Source organism: Periplaneta americana, chromosome 4 (assembly GCF_040183065.1).
Source record: "Periplaneta americana isolate PAMFEO1 chromosome 4, P.americana_PAMFEO1_priV1, whole genome shotgun sequence".
NCBI lineage: Eukaryota > Metazoa > Arthropoda > Insecta > Blattodea > Blattidae > Periplaneta > Periplaneta americana.
In genome coordinates this window covers 83,120,140-83,138,166 of record NC_091120.1, presented here as the reverse complement: position 1 = coordinate 83,138,166, position 18,027 = coordinate 83,120,140, and the positions used below count along the sequence as shown (strand labels likewise).

Sequence of the window (18,027 nt, the reverse complement as noted above, 5' to 3'; positions counted from 1 at the left end):
TCGTACTTAATGGTATAAATTCATAAAAAAGTTAAATGACACGTTTAAAACTTTCCTATAACATAGGGCATCCTCATTGTTACTTTTAAATTTTAGGAATGTACGCTTATAACTGTATCACAATCTGAAATAATCATAATATTTATAACACGAGGGTCCTTGTAGATAGTCAGTTCCAGTGTTCTATATGTAATTAAGAAATGGCCCAGTTTATTGCACTTTCAGCACTTTTCTATTTAGGGGCTTCTGATTAAGTTTCCTAATCACTTCGTATTTACTGGAAACATCTTTGACAATATTGTCCAGTAGTGCTTCACAAGTTTTCTCAAAAGAAAGAGGGGCATTTCCTCATCTTTACATGTGTCGCACTTCAGTTCTTGCGAAAATCTTGGCTTCAGAAAAGAATACTACAGCGTTTACTATTACTATGCTCGATAGATTAATCAGTAGGCCTATAGAAATGTTTTCACCACTGTAAGAAAAAATCGCGTAATAATTATACTTCTCAATTATTGTGACGTTCGTATTTTTTTTAAAAGAGAGGGAAAAGTTACGCCTTCTTGCAAATGCTTAATTATGAATTCAAGGAAATTAAAGATAATGCAGTACCTTAATTAGTTGCAATATCTTATTTAATAACAATATTAATAATATTAGGTGAAAAGGGTAGGCTATAGTGCGTATATGTAAGATGTCAAGTTAATTTATTTCCGGAAATGTTTGGTGTATGAACTGAAGTACAGAGCAGACAGTCCCTCAGTTTATATGTAATATGTTTTAATATCAAGAATGACAGCCTTTTATTGTAATATAATTGAGGAGTAGAAGTTTGCAAATTACGTCTATTGTCCATAAAATATTGTACGAAGCATTTAATAAGCAATGGTGAGTCCTTTAAATGTCCCAAATGTCAATGTCTTTTAAGTGTTCTGCTATGAATATATAGGGCAGAACAGCGCTCCGAGCGGCGGAATTGGCATTACGAGGGAACCACTTCAGACTCGTTTTTCAAGCTCTATGCGCCAGCTTGTGTAATCTCGTAAGCAACGCTGTATATACTAGACTGTGATATTAGCCTAGCCTACTGCAAATTTTTTTGCTGTTACTAATGAAAAAGTAGGAAAGAATGACTGTATCCGTGATGATAATACTCCTTTACCAGTTTTGATAAGTAAAACACATAAATTTTGCAGTAATATACTAAATTAGAAGATGACATCTCCCTTATGAGAATAGGGACTTGATTGTTTTTCCTCTGTTTTCTTCAAATGTAAACATGTAGACATATCTACGCAAAAATGGATGTCGAGTCTCTATTCTACTTTTCTCGCTTAAAAATGAGTGACCGATAATAATTCAATCTCTTTCGTTATTATTATTATTATTATTATTATTATTATTATTATTATTATTATTATTATTATTATTATTATATCGTTATTGTCTTCATGAACGTATCTACACAAAAGCGTGCATTTTGATCTTTCATTTTCTTTGAGTGTAGAATAACAAAATGAGATATTATTCTTTTGTTGAAAAATGAAACAGAATTGGGCACGTAGTACAGACGATATAGTCCTTGGCTGTGAAAGGGGCGCACACGCACACACATATACACAGAGGCTCTGAAAATATATGTGACGTTATGAACCAATAGTATGGGAACGCCGGGGTTGCATGGAAGCCGGCGGACGTCATCGGTTTGGGAAGGACGCACTGTGTCCATTGTTGCGTCACCGCGGTGCAGTGTGGGGCCCGAAAGTGAGAGTGCGCGCGTGTCTCCCCGATATTGATCGGACAGTCGTCGGGAGAGTCCATTGGAGGGGGAAGCACCCCAGCTGATCGCAGCCACTTGTTGGGGGTGGTCATCTCCATTTCAGTGTCACCCTGAACATCTTTCCTTTAACTTCGTATTAGAGCCTACGACGGTGTGAAATCGAACACAAATAAATTAAATTTTTCTTTGTATTTTTTTCTCCTGCATTTTTTTCAGTAATGTGGGAAAGTACTCAATTTCAGAGACATTTACAGCAAAATTTGTATCTTAACTTTTTGGAATCTTATCGTTTAGTTAAAAGCAGAATATGTCATCCAATAAGAATTACTACTGCAGTTGGCCTATTATTATTATTATTATTATTATTATTATTATTATTATTATTATTATTATTATTATTATTATTATTGTACTACTACTACTACTACTACTACTACTACTACTACCACGACTACTACTACCACTACCAAATTTATAGCCTACGTTTCAACCAAATATCCTTGGGGTAGTGCTTATAGTACCTCCCTCATGCCAATAACTCTGCTACATAAAAGAATAATAAACATATTGTTAAGAAACCTCTTGATTATCCTTCAGAAACTGTTGTATTCAAAATTTAAAGTATTGGACTTCCATAAAATTTATAACAATGCATTATTGAATTTCGTACGTAAAAACCGAAATATATGTAATTTATATTCACATAAATATAAAACCAAAAGATCAGACAATATACTGTATGCTTGACAGAACCTAAATGTATCACAACTGTAGCTTATCACAGTAACAACTTCGGTCCAAGGCTTTATAACATGATAATAGCTGAATTCCTGAACTTACAATTTGCTAATGCTCCTTATTTAAAAAAAAACAATTAAAAATTGCTGTTTAGAGAGAAAATTAAAGTTCATTTATTGTGATATCTGTTTTTTCTTCTTCTTCTACTTTTTATTCTGTTATTTAATAAAATGTTTTAACATTATGTGGAATGTCCCCTGAGACGAGTATGTAACGTCTCTTTCTGGGGTGCTAGAGTGTTTATATAAAAAGCAATATGTATCTTTGTTCTGGCAATAAAGTATTATTATTATTATTATTATTATTATTATTATTATTATTATTATTATTATTACTGTTTATTAACAAGGTATTATAATCAATAAAAATAAAATAAAAGTTATTGTTATAAATAAAATATTAATAAAATAATTTTTAAAAAATTATTATTATTATTATTATTATTATTATTATTATTATTATTATTATTATTATTATTTGAAATACAAAGATAAACACGTGTACATAGAGGCTGGAGAGTAGTAAAATCATTTTAAATGATCTTATTGTAGGCTACATAAAACCCTTGTCAAATTTAAATCTTTCTGATACTAATTCTAATTTTGTGAAGTTAGAATTAGGTCGCGCACATTGTAACCCGCACCTTGGTACCTACTGGATCTAAACTAATATAACATACTGAAGTTAAAGGAAACCATTTCTTATGGATACGCTATATTGTAACTTTTCTATTCAATAGTTTTCATGTGTGTTTGAAGATATATTTATTTACATTCAGCCCAGTGACACTGACGAGTAGAGTACACCCTACGTAAAATGACGTAATAGTTTTGTTGTTGAACGTGATTTTTTTCAACATCAGGAGGAAAAATTCTCCCAAATTGGGAGTGGAGGTAGAATATTTTCTGTAAGTCACTGCCTCGCATAAACAAAATCTAAAATTTAAGCACTAGTCGGTTGACATGAATTGAGTAGTTACATAACAAAGATTAAAAATAGAAACTTTTTCACTTCTCCGTTAGTAGGGAAAGTACAACACAAGGCGATAGTGACGCCCCTTATGTGGAAGCAAACTCGTTTCCATTGACTATAAAGGAAGGAAGACCGAAAGGAAGGAAGAAGTGTAATCTTGTACAAATTAAAATGCTCTGTGAGAGAGATAAAGGTTATCACTGGACGTGACGTAGGCGTGACGTTCAGATCAGGACTATCTTATGGTTAAAGACTTCGCAATCTACACAACATGTATGGCGTAACACTCTACCTTCAAGTTCCCTCACTTAGATTAGTATTTTGTTCTAGAGTCAATTTATCGCTTGGCACTAAAATGAAATAAAACTTACGGACAAACACCAAAAATATGATCGATGTATACAGAAAGGAGATAAATATTTCCTGTTTTATTACATTCAATATTAGGTACTTCTAATTGCTGTTTTTTTAGTTTGTGTTATTTCACTAATCCCACGTGCAATACAAAATATCCCTTAAGGGGTTAGGTACAGCTTACAGCAGTACAATTTTTGGAAATATTAAACATTGGTATGTGTAAAACGTTGTCCTTCTGCTGTATGAAAAAAAATATATATATATTTTTACGATTAAAAAAAAAAAAAAATATATATATATATATATATATTTTTTCAAAATTCAATATGATGGCAGTTTACTGTGCAGTGATGAAGCGTTTCCCTCATAACTCATAAACTCGTTAACTTTTTCATATTCTCTCTCTTTTATTTTATTGCTGAAACTCATGTTTATAATATAATGCTCTTTCAACTACATTCCTTAAAAAATAATATTTTTTTTATTTTGTGTTAGAAGAAAATACTGATGTTTGACCATTGTTTTAAATTAATTTATTTTTTTATCAGACAATATATCAAAGGTAGAAAAGTGATCTTGCATCATATTGTAGATATGACATGCATAAATGCACAGAAAATATTTCATCACAGAATGTTGGATAGTTTTTTAGTTATGAGAGAAACACTTCATTACTGCACAGTGAACTGAAATTAAAAAAAAAAAATGTAAATAATTTTTTTAAATCGTAAAAATCTTTTTTTCATGTAGAAGAAGGACAATGTTTTACACATACTAATTTTCATTATTGTATGAGATACAGTAATGGAGGAAAAAAAATGTTGAATATTTCCAAAATTTTACTGCCTTAAGCTGTACCTAACCATTTAATAAAAGTTTTACAGTTTTCACTCAAAAGTCATCCTACAAAATCCCAAGATCATATTTTAAGTGATACAGATTTTGTGTCAACTAACTCAATCAAAAGATCTGATTTTCCGTCTGAAGGCAGAAGTTTTAATAATGTATCGTTTTTACAGTTTTCAACCGTGTTATGAGCCAAATATATGCTATTGTTCTAAATAATACCTATCATAAACTTGTCTTCTCCCAATCACGGAACAAATTCAACGATTATAATAAAAAAGAATAATTTTATGTTGAATAAATCTATTTACGCTCATTGAAGCCGTTTATATATATATCCGACATTTTGAGACTGATGGGTGTACCATGAAAAGCTTGCTCTACATGGAAAGCCTATACAAATCTCAAAGTTTTTTCAATTATTTAACAAATATAAAGGAATTAAATAATTGTTTTAATCAAGTATTACATAAGATTGTACAATAAACTGTAATAACAACAGAATATTGAAATTAAAATTTATAAACACACGAGTTGATTAAATTTGTCTTTAGTTAATCAAATTTATCTTTTGATCACTTTTAAGGTACAGTTAATTTGAATTGTACATATATTTGAAACGGAGCTACTTCAATTTGGGGATATATTTTACCTGTCGATTTTTAACTTTTCTAGTGAAAAATTATTATAGGCCTAGCTACTATTAGCAGAAATTCGTTGTATTATTTTGATTTTAAATTTGGTAAAATAATTTCGAAATACTATTAGGCCTACTATAAATAAACAGAAAACACTCCGTCTAAGCTATATAGCCACCACTGAGTATGGTGAAACGTCCAGCTGAACAATCGAATTGTCTTGCCTTGCAATTAACACAGACGAGTTAATTTAATTGGCGAACCGCTTCATAGCAAGCGAGAAACGAGTTATTTACGTCCGGCGTATATTCATTGTGTCCACGAACTGAACTATGTCCCTGTGTTTCAGCATCACGATCAATCTCTAGCCACAAGGAATTAAAATCGCTCCTCAATTTTCTTCGCTATGTAGAATTTTTAGGCATCTTCTCGAGTCTTTCATTATAGGCTAATGTGACTTGTGAATGAAACCTGGAGGTTTAACACAGCTTTCATGTTACCTATTTTGATTGACACGGAGGCCAATATATTTCATCAGCGGTTCCTTATGTATGGAGTACATTTCTATCCCTGAATTTAAGCAAGTGTGGGTGGAGGGTGAAAGAAATATTCTTTCGACGTGAGTGTAGAAGATTTAGCTGTTTGTAACGACTCTAGCGAGTAGAAACCCATTCGCAAACCATGTTTTTCCATATGAATACGATGTAGAGCAACCTTTGAAAACAATGACTATTAGAGGAGAAAAATTCGCTCCAACGCCGGGAATCGAACCCGGGTCCTTGGTTCTGCGTACCAAGTGCTCCAACCACTGAGCTACGCCAAAGTTCAATCGACAGCACCGGAACGAATCCCTCTTCTCTATTGTTTTTCCCTTTGTGGCCTGACTTCAAGTTCGACATATATGTTGACATATATTAAGTCAACTGCCATTCTATATGGAGCGCACTCAATTAAGTGACTTGGTAGCTGGGATTCCTCAGTAATATGCACTGTTGGGCGAAGAATCTAAGTAAAGATTAATTTTTAGTCCTACAGAATATATCTGTTATGGTAGCAATGATTATTAGAGAAGAAAAGTTCGCTCCGGCGCCAGGGATTGAACTTCGGCGTAGCTCAGTGGTTGGAGCACTTGGTATGTAGAACCAAGGACCCGGGTTCGATCCCCGGCGCCGGAGTGAATTTTTCTCCTCTAATAATCATTGTTACCATGACAGATATATTCTGTAGGAGCAAAAATTAATCTTTACTTAAACCTTTGAAAAGTTATGACTTCTTTTTTTATCACTAGTTAATGGAAAGAGCCCAATCTACACTTGTTCTAAATTAAGGTCCTTTAGTTGATGAGACAGGGAATAAAGATTTTCTAATTCAGCACCAGTTAAGCAACCCCCCCCCCCCTGCACCGCATATAGCGATTTAGATCAAATTTGGACATGCATTAATTATAAAACAAATAATGGAAGCCACATTCTACACATAAGATTTGCATTATCTGCTCAGGAGTAACTTGGCTCCTCGAGAAACGTGAGCTTCAAGGTTTGCACAGGAACAGAACCTGATTGTATCATTAACACCAGAGGAACGCGGCGGTTGTTGCTGCACTTCTTCTCGAGTTACGTGCCGTACAAGAAAGCAAAGCATGATGCTGACTGGCACACTGGGATCAGATAGCTTGCTTACCGCACTTATGCAGATCTAGAAGCCGCCACATTACAAATCAAATTTTCAGTGGATGTCACCAGTAGGAAGTAGACACTGCCCGAGCACTTTATCTAATATTATGAGTAATTTTAAAACCAAACTTACTATAGAAAATAAATTTCTGAGTACCATTAGACCATTAAGAATTTAAAACAATTATCAAGATATTTCTCGATCTGGAGTTTTATTTCCTGAGTCCTCTCCCTTTAGTCTATCAGGAATATTTCAACTAGACGGAAAGACGTATCACATTAGGTTTCTGGGTGATTTTTCTTACGAGGAACACTTCTATATTTCTATATCTGAAAGCATGCATCTACGCCAAATCCGGAAGGCAATTATTTGAGTAAGATACCTATAACAATTACTGCTTTAGACTGTTTAAGAACATAATTGCGCTTCTTATTATTGTAAACCAATATTCGGCATAATGTGGCATTTATAAAATATTACTTAAACCAATTTTGAACATAATGTGGCCTCCAATCAATAATTGTTATTATAAACGAATTCCGGAAATTTGAATTCTGTAAGTTATCATCGTAAACTAATTAGACATAATCTCCCTATTATTGTAAACCAATTTGAATATAATATAGTAATTATAAATTATTATTGTAAACCAATTTTGGACATAATGTAGCATTTATAAATTATTATTGTAAATCAATTTTAACATAATGTAGCATTTATAAATTATTATTGTAAACCAATTTTGGACATAATGTAGCATTTATAAATTATTATTGTAAACCAATTTTGGACATAATGTAGCATTTATAAATTATTATTGTAAACCAATTTTGGACATAATGTAGCATTTATAAATTATTATTGTAAATCAATTTTAACATAATGTAGCATTTATAAATTATTATTGTAAATCAATTTTGGACATAACTTAGGCTCTATAAACTATTATTGCAAACCAATTGTGGACATAATGTAGCATTTATAAATTATTTTAAACCAATTTTGAACATAAAGTAGTATTTACAAAATTATTACTGTAAAATCAGTTTTGGAATTTAGCCTCTATAAATTATTACTGAAAACCAATTTCGGACATAATGTAAGTTATGTAGGCCTCTATAAATTATTACTGCAAACCAGTTTCGAACATAATGTAACTTTTGTAATAATTATTATAAACAAATTTCAGTAATTTAACTTCTATGAATATCACTGTAAAATAATTTCGGGCACACTTATTTTCTTTGTTATTTAAACCAATTATAAACATAATATAGAATTGATTTAAATTAATATTATTATTATTATTATTATTATTATTATTATTATAAGTCATGTTTAGATATAATTTAGCCTCTATAAATTATTAATGTAAACAAATTATGAACATAATGTAGCCTCTATCAATTAGTACTGTGAACGAATTCTGACAATTTAGATTTTATAAATTATTGTACTCTAAACTAAGTTTGTAAATAATTAATTTCTTTATTATTGTACACCAATTCTAGTAACTTAACTTTCATATCTAGTATAAATTATTTAGTGTATAGTAATTGAGCATATAAAATGTATACATGCTGTAGAATTTACCAATTACTAATTTAACTTTTGTATATTAATTTTGGACTTAATAATTTCTTTATTATATAAACGAAATTCTAACAACTTTAATTTCTTCAAATTATTAGTATTTAGAATATAATTAATTCTATATTATTGTAAATCAAATTGGAATACGATATAGCATGCATCAATTATCAATTTAACTAATATATTATTATTATTATTATTATTATTATTATTATTATTATTATTATTATTATTATTATTATTGTAAACTAATTTTGAATACAGTTTAGCCTCTGCCAAGTGCAGATTTTGGATATAACTTAGCCCTTCTTAATTTTTACTGTAACTCTCAATTGTGTTTCGTATGTTTTGGTTATGAACAAAATAGGACTAGTGGTTTATGATAAAATGATGTACATAAACGGACTGGCAAGCCAGAAACTAGATTTTTCTGTGTTAATGTTTGATCGTAATAAACTGTGTTATACTCTAAGCTCACAGTGAAGCTCAAAAACTGATTTAAGTGAAGTTAATTCGAGCTAAATTTACTTCTGAACAAAAATAAGTTCCATTAAAATTGACAAGAATGTTTTATTTGCTCTGCGTGTGTCAATAAAAGCGAAGGTTACTGTGGATCAATACCAGACTTACGGATTAAAAAATTACGAAGCCACGTAACACAGCGTTTCAGTTAAAGTGTATTATCCTGTTGCCTATTTAAATTAACAAAATTTTGCTTTCGTTACTTCTGTATTTGATGTAGCATTTGTTAATTTACTGTTTATCAATGGCCGAATGTTTCCCTAAGTCATTTATTCCGCTTTTTTGTCACTTTAAAAGTGCTAGACTTCCTCTTGTTTGTTTTCCTGAATAACATTTTCTGTAGGCTATTGGAAAACATGATGCTGTGTTTGGAATGAAGACAACACAGGCCTACAACAACAGGGATTATAAGTCCATGAAGAAGTGCACTGTATCTCGAAAGATGATTGAATAAGACGAGCAGATTTTGTCATTAATAGAAAAAACAACACAGGAATAATCAGGTTTGAAAGACATCCACAACAGCCAAAACTTACGGATGACGAAAAAACATCATCTATGAACCTTGCATTCCTTATTTTAGCAAGCAGTATAACATCATGTCTTGATAGATAAAAGAAGGCACACTAGTATAGTAGACATTCGAACTTTCAGGGGGGCAGACTGTAATTCTGACCATTATTTGGTAACTGGAGAATTAAGAGAAAGACTATCAGTAGCCAAGCGAGTAGAGCAACAAGCTAATATTAGTAGATTGTCTTGCTCAGGATAGGGACCAATGGCGGGCTTATGTGAGGGTGGCAATGAACCTCCGGGTTCCTTAAAAGCCAGTAAGTAAGTAAGTGAGTAAGTAAGTAAGTAAGTATAACATCATGGCTAATCGTTGGTCAGTACACGCACTTCTTTTTGGACTTCATGGTGTCATCTCCAAACACACCTATAACCATTTAAAATCGATTGAATTCACATTTTATAATATTGAGAAAATCCTTAGAGAAATTCTGAAGGATTCTATTCAGATTTTGCAATTCCATCTCTATTTCAAGTAATACAATTTCACTTTTACTTTAATTTTCTTTTGAAAGTTACTGTATGTATTTTCATTGTTTCATTGTAAACTTCTATATAAGTATGTATTTGTTTTCTCTTTCCTTGTGATCACTCTCATTGAAGGGAAGATGTTTTTATTGAATAAATGCGATATATGTAATAGTTATTTATTATATTCTATGTGATTTAGGTTCAATTTCATTTGTAGGGGGAAAAAGTAGTTTTACTTTTAAAAAAGTAAGAAAAATGAAGATTACAAAATTATGACTAGCTTAATTGAGAATGAGAAAGCATTCATAAGACACAGATGATCAAAATGCAAAACGTAACAGGTCTGCAATTACATAACAGAAGATTGAGTATGTTCAACTTTTTTTGTCATCACTTCCGCAGTGCGTTTAGTGCCTCCAGACATAATATCAGTGCAGGAGGAGGGGAAGAAGTCGTAAACAGATTTGCAAAGGAGGGAGAGGGTGTGAGTGTGTGTGTGTGGGATCCCGAGGAGAGGCACATTGTGTCGTTATTGTTGATTTCTTTTTAGCAGTGGGTGTATGTAAACACGTCGTCGAGGTTTCTGTCCCTCTCTCGCAATGTAGGTGGCCACCTCGAGTGTAATCGCTGCACAGATAAATATCCATTCCACTGACCTACACCAGCAACTCCTCCCACACCTAGGAAGTAGCAACAGTTGATCTACAGCACTAACGGTCCAGTACTGGATGTGGAATGAACTGTTATTTTCCAAAACGTTACAGTGAAACAGTTCAATAGAACAGTTTTAATGTTAGTTAATTAGTAATTACTGTTCTTTTCTATTGACGTTGGTTCATGCTCATTAGCTGCTGGATCTTCACAAGAAAGGATCATGGTTCAATGCCTGAAAGGACCAGTAATTATTTTAATGGATATCAGCTGTGCAGTACAGTATATCAGTTCACCTTGACATTTTAATTCAATTTTTCCATTACAGTACTACCAATTATTTCTATTATTTCAAAAAACTTCACAACTACTGTTCATGTAAAATTGTAAACATTCAATACTACTCGTATATCAGAAGAAAACAGCTTTTTTTCCTCCCAAAAATTTTGCAACTTGTCAATTTATTTATGTATTATTTATTTCTTGTACAAGGTTTTCGATTTTCGATCATTTTTAAGTAAAACTAAGTTTTAGGTTAGAATTACTTAAATATTTCTTAAAATATCGATATGTGAGTTATCGATATGATGTGAATTATCGACTCTAAGTCGACAGAAGCGCTCCACGCGGACTTGACAGCTTGAAGTATGTTTCAAATTAAAGGAACAGTTTTCGTTCTTCAATTTATTGCCAACTTAATAAAAGGATAACAGCATTCTAGAACTATTAATTTTATTATTAATTTGAAAAAAAATTATGAAGATAACTGTTACACTATTTTATTTATATCCCACGTATAGTGCAGGGACTCACTCTATTTTTTTCAATGTGCCAATAATGCCATGCATTTTTGTTACATCATGGATGACTTCTCCAACAGAACTAATACTTCATGTTAAATTTCACACAAACACACACCCTAATGAAGGAATACAGACTTGAGAGGAGGGTAAGCCAGGGATTTTTCCCCTTCTGAATTCTTTCCCCCCCCCCAAATTCTGCATTGCTATATTTATTCCCAACCGGGAAAATAAAATTCCTCTCTCTGAATACATGTTTTAATATTATTAGCACTAGGCCTGAATAGCGATATTTTTCCTGAAATGACATTTCCGAAAACTTATTTTTATTTTCTGTGCGACGGTCAAAACATTTTCTCCTAGAGTGAATTTGCTATAATTTATTCTGAATGTCGTTTGTAAATATCACCTGGATTTCAACATTTAAAAAAATATTATTTAATGTGAAAATAATATATCCCTACATTAAACATTGTAGTTCGTTTTTTTTATACAACTATGCTAAAATTGTTATACGTTTTTAAATAAACATTTGTTGCTATTGTTGTTTTCATACTTCGATTTTATAACTAATTTGTGAATTATCTTGCACCTATTAATAAGGTATCAAAAATTGGTATCAAAAATTCAAAATATCATGTCGCGTGCCGCAATAATTAAAATGAACATTAATAATAATAATAATAATAATAATTTTACAACCAACTTTGAAACGATCTTATAATTGATATTGGCATAAATATATATAAAAAAATAAATTAGTACGTAAACGAAAAATCCCCCCCCCCTACATTTTTATCAATTCGAACACTGCTCTATAGCAATGTGTTAAGAGTTTTGCACAAGGAAAAGCTTTTGTTGTGATATATGAAATAAAATTTAAGAATTTCTTCACTCGGAAAGTAATAATTCTATTTGCAACTTTGTGAAATAGTATTTCGTAATGAGAAAAGTAATTCCTCGTAATTACTACCACGAGAACAACGTTCACATTTCACTTACCTAAAGGCTGGAAGGGTAAAGAGAATTTTAGAATTTAACACAAGAATAATTAGAGCATTACCGTTTTTAATTTTTTATACTATAATAATTATACCCACAAATAGGAATGCGAACTTTGAAAGGAGGATCTAAATGAAAGACGAGCAAGTGTGATTCTGAGAAATTGTGTTGGAAAACTAATAAAAAGGTAGTAGTAGTAGTAATAATAATAATAATAATAATAATAATAATAATAATAATAATAATAATAATAATAATAATAATAATAATAATAATATTTAATTGATTTCAAAGCATTTGTAAGGACAACAATGATAATTGTGAATAAACAGATATCTAATATACGCAAATTTTGTAATTGTATCTTTTGACAAAACTGCGCATTTGCTGCAAAACAATTAATTGGTATATCAACATTTAATCACATCACATTTAACAAAACGATAACATGCAATCCAAATAATGGCTTTGTATGTCATACGAGATTACGGGAAAATGGGATAAAGATTATCAGAAACATAGATTAATAGCCTACGACCAGAATGATGACGACATAGCTTCGATTTGTAGTTACGAGTGGACGTTTTTCTAAACTTTATTACTGTTTCATTCAAGGTCGCTCGATCTCATTTCCTTGTTCCATCTCATTTCGGCACTCCATTTAGAATGCCCACACCCTAATACCGCTGTCATACTTAACGATAACACCAGGACTTGCGCACGGGTACTGGGAAGCCGTGTTGAGTAATTGTACCGAGAACCTGTCATTTAGATACTACAACTAGTGTCATTTTTTCTTAATAATGCTATGGCTGAATTGGAACGCGGTTTTCGTAACATGCAGTAAGACCTGAAAGTTCAGATCTCTCCATTTGCATCCTGTTGTGTCTTCTCAGAATTCGCTTTTAAATTGAGTCATGTCACTCACTAGAAGTAACCTCAGATGAATAAGACCTAACTCCTTTTTATTTAGCCGAAGGGCAAGGAGAATTTGGAATAATCCTTATGGGCAATGACTAATTTAACATTAAGCCTTGATGAACTGCATGCAGGCCGCTGTTTTCATTACAAATACGTACATTCATTTCGCATCAACGGACTCCGCAGTTCTGTATCTTGCACAATGCCTTGAAATGCAAATATATGATTCATATAGCATGTGAGTTGTAAAGAAATTTACGCCTAAGATCCGAGTGTATTCCGACTGGGTGTACAAAAAGTATCTATAGTGATCCTAGCCTACCGCAGCTTTAAGATTACAATTTCTGGACTGATCTATTATACGAACTGTTTCGTAATGAGTTCAGAAGGGCCCGAGAGTGTATGTAGGCCTAGCTTTTTTTTTATTCCAGAATTAGTTTAAGAGATCGTTTGAACATTTTGTAAATAATTTCGTGTCGACTGTCAGCATGTACTACAACACAGTCACACACGATTCTACCGAGCACCAAAGCCCTCGCAGTAAATCTCCGGTGTGACATTTACCAAAACCGCCGTCCTTCCGCAAGCATCCGTGAAACAAGATTCACACACAACATTGTCAAGGACATCATCTGTATCGATTAGTTCTGAATGATGTTATTTGACAGCGAGGAGCTCGGCACGCTTCGCGCGGCGTCGCCGGCAGCCGAGCGGGCACAGGCATCTGAGCTTGCGCAGCCGGCAGTTGTTTCTCGGGATCGGTCGTGACGACACGGCACTGTGATGCGACGGTCAGCATGGCGTAATGTTGCTATGATGTCACCGACAGCAATACAATAATACATATTTGCGAACGGTGACGGTTACGTCAACATCGCGTACCACTTCTTTGCACATGACACCACCGAATGTAAATAAAGCACTCGCTTACCTGTGATGGGCGGAGGTTCGACGACTGTGGAGGGCCCGAAGAAGGACGGGATGTCTCCGGACGTGGTGACGGGGGTGTTGAGATCTCCGGGCTGGGCTTCGGGGGCGGCGGCTTCGTCCTTGCCTCCGGCACCGGGGGCCGCCGCACCCGTGGACGCGGGACCTCCACTACCCGGTCTTCTGTCACCCTGGTCACCTCCGATATCGCCGCTGTCGGCACCGATGAGCGACGACGAAGACGGCGGGTCCTTGTACAAGCACGTGTCGAAACTGAGCACGCTGAACGTCTGGGCTGCTGCGACGGCCGCCTCACTCACGAGGAACGCAGCCGCGGTCGGCGCGGACGTCGGATGGTGGTGGTGATGATGGTGATGGTGATGCGTCTGGCCGGGGGTCAACGTGTCCAATCCGTCCATGATCATGGTCGAAGCAGGAGGAGCGGACAAGGGACCTGCTGTTGAAGCCGCGGCCGAAGCACCGGAAGTAGCGCCTGCAGGGTCAGAAGAAGAAGTGTCAGCCTCGCACGGGTTGCTACCCTCTTCAACACCGGCTAGTCCGGGGCTGTCGTCTTCTATTGTCGCGGGAGGCGAGTGCTGGAACTGCAGCAACGGCTCGAGAAGAGGCAATGGAGGGGGAGTATCTGTTACTTGGTCTTCATCGTCCCCCGTACTCGTTGTGTTGCTAGTGGCGAGTAGCGGAGGGGGGGAGGAGGAGGAGGTGGTGAAGAGATGACAGGTCCAGGATGTGGGTGGAGGGAGAAGGGGGAACCAAAACACGCACCCGGTGGCCGTCAGTTTTGACAGGTTCACAGACACACACAGAGAGAGAACAACAAGTGTACTAACAGCTGTCCGCCACAGTTGACACCGCCCCCACCCAGCGAGCGCGGGCACACGACCTGTCGCCTGCGTGGCTTCTCGCGGACTGCGCGCGGCGCGCCCGACTCATCACTTTTATGAATGAACGCTTGTCCCAAATTTGGACGTACTGGCAAGATCGGAGCCAATCAGGAGCGCGCGCCCCTCCACGCCGCTCTCTCCGCATGGCATCCCCACCCTCCCTTCGCGTAATTATGACGTCAAAATGACGTAACGGACTGCATATAGAACGTGGTCGGCCGGGACACGAGACGGTGCAAGCGAATATCGGCCTTAGGAGACGGGAGGGACGAGAGGGGAGGGGCGGCTCCCGTCATTGATTTATCAGGACACGATTTACCCTCGCCCGTGGCGTGCCGGGGTTCGAATCCCTGCTCTGAGATGCCGTTCTCTGGCGATCGGATCCAAACTGACAGTCTCGAAACTGCCGTTGGGAAACGAGTGATGTCTACCGTTTACCATATATGGGAATCGGAGGGAACCGAAGTTTGCCGAACGTTAAACGTCCTTCTGTGACGTCACCAACAGTTGGAATGCTTCGACTATGGGTTCGGGCCTCCGGCCAACTTCGGGCGGTTCCGTCGTCGCTCGGCCATCGTGGACGCAGTACCGCCAACTTTTAAAGTCGCCGCGAAGAACTCCGTGCGCTGCTCAACTTTGTATTTTTCAGTTAATCACCCGTAACGTGGCCGCTATCACATAGGAGCGGCGATTATGTCATGTCAACAAATCGTCCAAATAAACGCCTGATAGCGGTTTGTAAATACGCAGAGTTCGTGCGTGTATATGTTGTGGCAACTTGAGAGATTCTGAAGAAATGCCAGTAGCTGCCTCTACTTTGCCATTTTTGAAGGGCGACTGGCCGGCCAGACGGAGGCGTGAGTCAGGGCTCAAATAAAGCACCAGCTAATGTGTGACGTAGCGTTATGTAACCAAAACATCTCTGCAGAAACATTGACTTGGGATCTGCCAACTGCATGCCAGAAGAAGGGCGATGACTACATCTGTGGAGAATTAAATTTAGGGAGCAGCGTGGTTTTAGGAGGAGAATATTCGGGAAGACAGCCAAGTTTGATGCGTGCATCTATTTTGGTAGAAACGGAATCAAGAGAAGTGTATACATAGAATCCGTGGTTCTAAATTTAAAACAACCATGGGGATTACGTGGGAGATGATGACACCAGAAGCGACGGAATCCATCGTGAGAGAAAATCACGGTTAAAAATACTCACTAATCTGTTTGTTTCCTTTCAGAGGTGTAGCAAAGCTGTGACGTTAATCATGCGCCATCACTTGTTGATGAACATGACTGAAATAGTTTTCTCCGTTCTCTCCTAATTTAACGTAATTAATATTTTTAACTATTTGTTATTTAAGCTTCTGATTTCATGGTGAAAACATTTTGTTACTACGTGAAGTGTTTACATTATCTTATCCCGATAAATTTAATCTGTTTAGTGTTATCAGCTTATCTGCATTCTAATTTTGTTCCATTTAAACTTTATACCAGTGATAAAATGTTTTTCCATTGTTGCAACGTCTACATTTTTCCACTAGGTAATCAATGTACACATAACCTCTAAATCTATGTTAGTTTGTATGTCCTACTTATTTTTCACTATTTACTTACTTAGGTAGCCTATTATTTCCGCCATATCTCCTTTTTGTAGTACATACTATATGCAGAAAACTAAGAAAAGTTCGTTTCTTTAATCCTCGTGCTACTACGACCCAGTAACTGCCGCGTTCTGGCGTTCCCTTGCGTATGCACCTACGTGACGCTACTGATTCCCGAGTCGTTTCAGCTGCTAGTTATACTACGTCTCGTACATAAATGCGAAGTTAATACCACGTTGCTATTATGACGCAATAAATTGATTACCACGATACATTTCTGTTCTTTATCAAGCACTTCCCCTTTTTAAATAGCCTATCAATGCACAAATAAACTAGGACTTAGAATATCTTATTGCGTGTTCGCGAGCTCGAATCAGATTACTTCTCTTTCTGGCGTTCTTATCAAAGCAATTCTTCTGTTTTATCTCCCTGCTGAAGACGAGGCATTTATTCCTTCCCCTACCTCGGATACAGTGCGTCATACAGGTACAGCTGATAACGGAGATACCGTGCGAGGGAAAGCGACAGAGAGGTGAAAAAAGGAGGGAACGTGCGCCACCGAATGAACAACTCTCTGCGCAAGTTTTTCAACCCCCTTCTATATCCATTCTCTATCCCTCCCTCCACTACGTATATCGGCACACGCTCTTATGACGTCACACGTTCATTCATGATTTTCGTTCGACTCTCTCCTTCCGTTGTATGTGTCTTTCTCTTTCTATTCTCGGTTCGGCCCGGCGCAGACCCTGCCACCTACCCCCTTCCCTCCCAGCTTGTCTTCACCCCCGCAATGTCGAGGTCCTTATAGCGCCACTGTCAAGGTTTTGCAAAGCTTTTTGCAACTCTCTCATGCCATCTAGCGGATTTTCAATGAAGCTTTTAATGTCAGTACAACCCCTTCCGCTCCGTCCCACGAATTTATACCCCGTTTAAGGGGATGTATCAGAATATTTACTCAGAGAAAACATAAAATCCTCTCTGGCATTAACACATCACACCATAGGTGTGAA

The 18,027-nt window shown here is 35.8% G+C and overlaps 1 protein-coding gene across 5 annotated transcripts in view; it reads right to left on the bottom strand.

Annotated features, from left to right (window-relative positions):
* Nucleotides 1-18,027, bottom strand: part of sr (stripe) — a 1,127,550-nt gene that overhangs the window by 35,072 nt on the left and 1,074,451 nt on the right. For 4 of the 5 annotated variants that reach the window (XM_069823631.1, XM_069823630.1, XM_069823632.1 and 1 more), the window contains one exon: nt 14,524-15,012. In XM_069823631.1, the coding sequence (XP_069679732.1) occupies nt 14,524-14,944 (421 nt within the window). In that variant the 5' untranslated portion in view covers nt 14,945-15,012. Of the gene's footprint in view, nt 1-14,523; nt 15,013-15,367; nt 17,795-18,027 lie in introns of those variants that run through there. The other variant, XM_069823628.1, reaches the window with a different exon arrangement.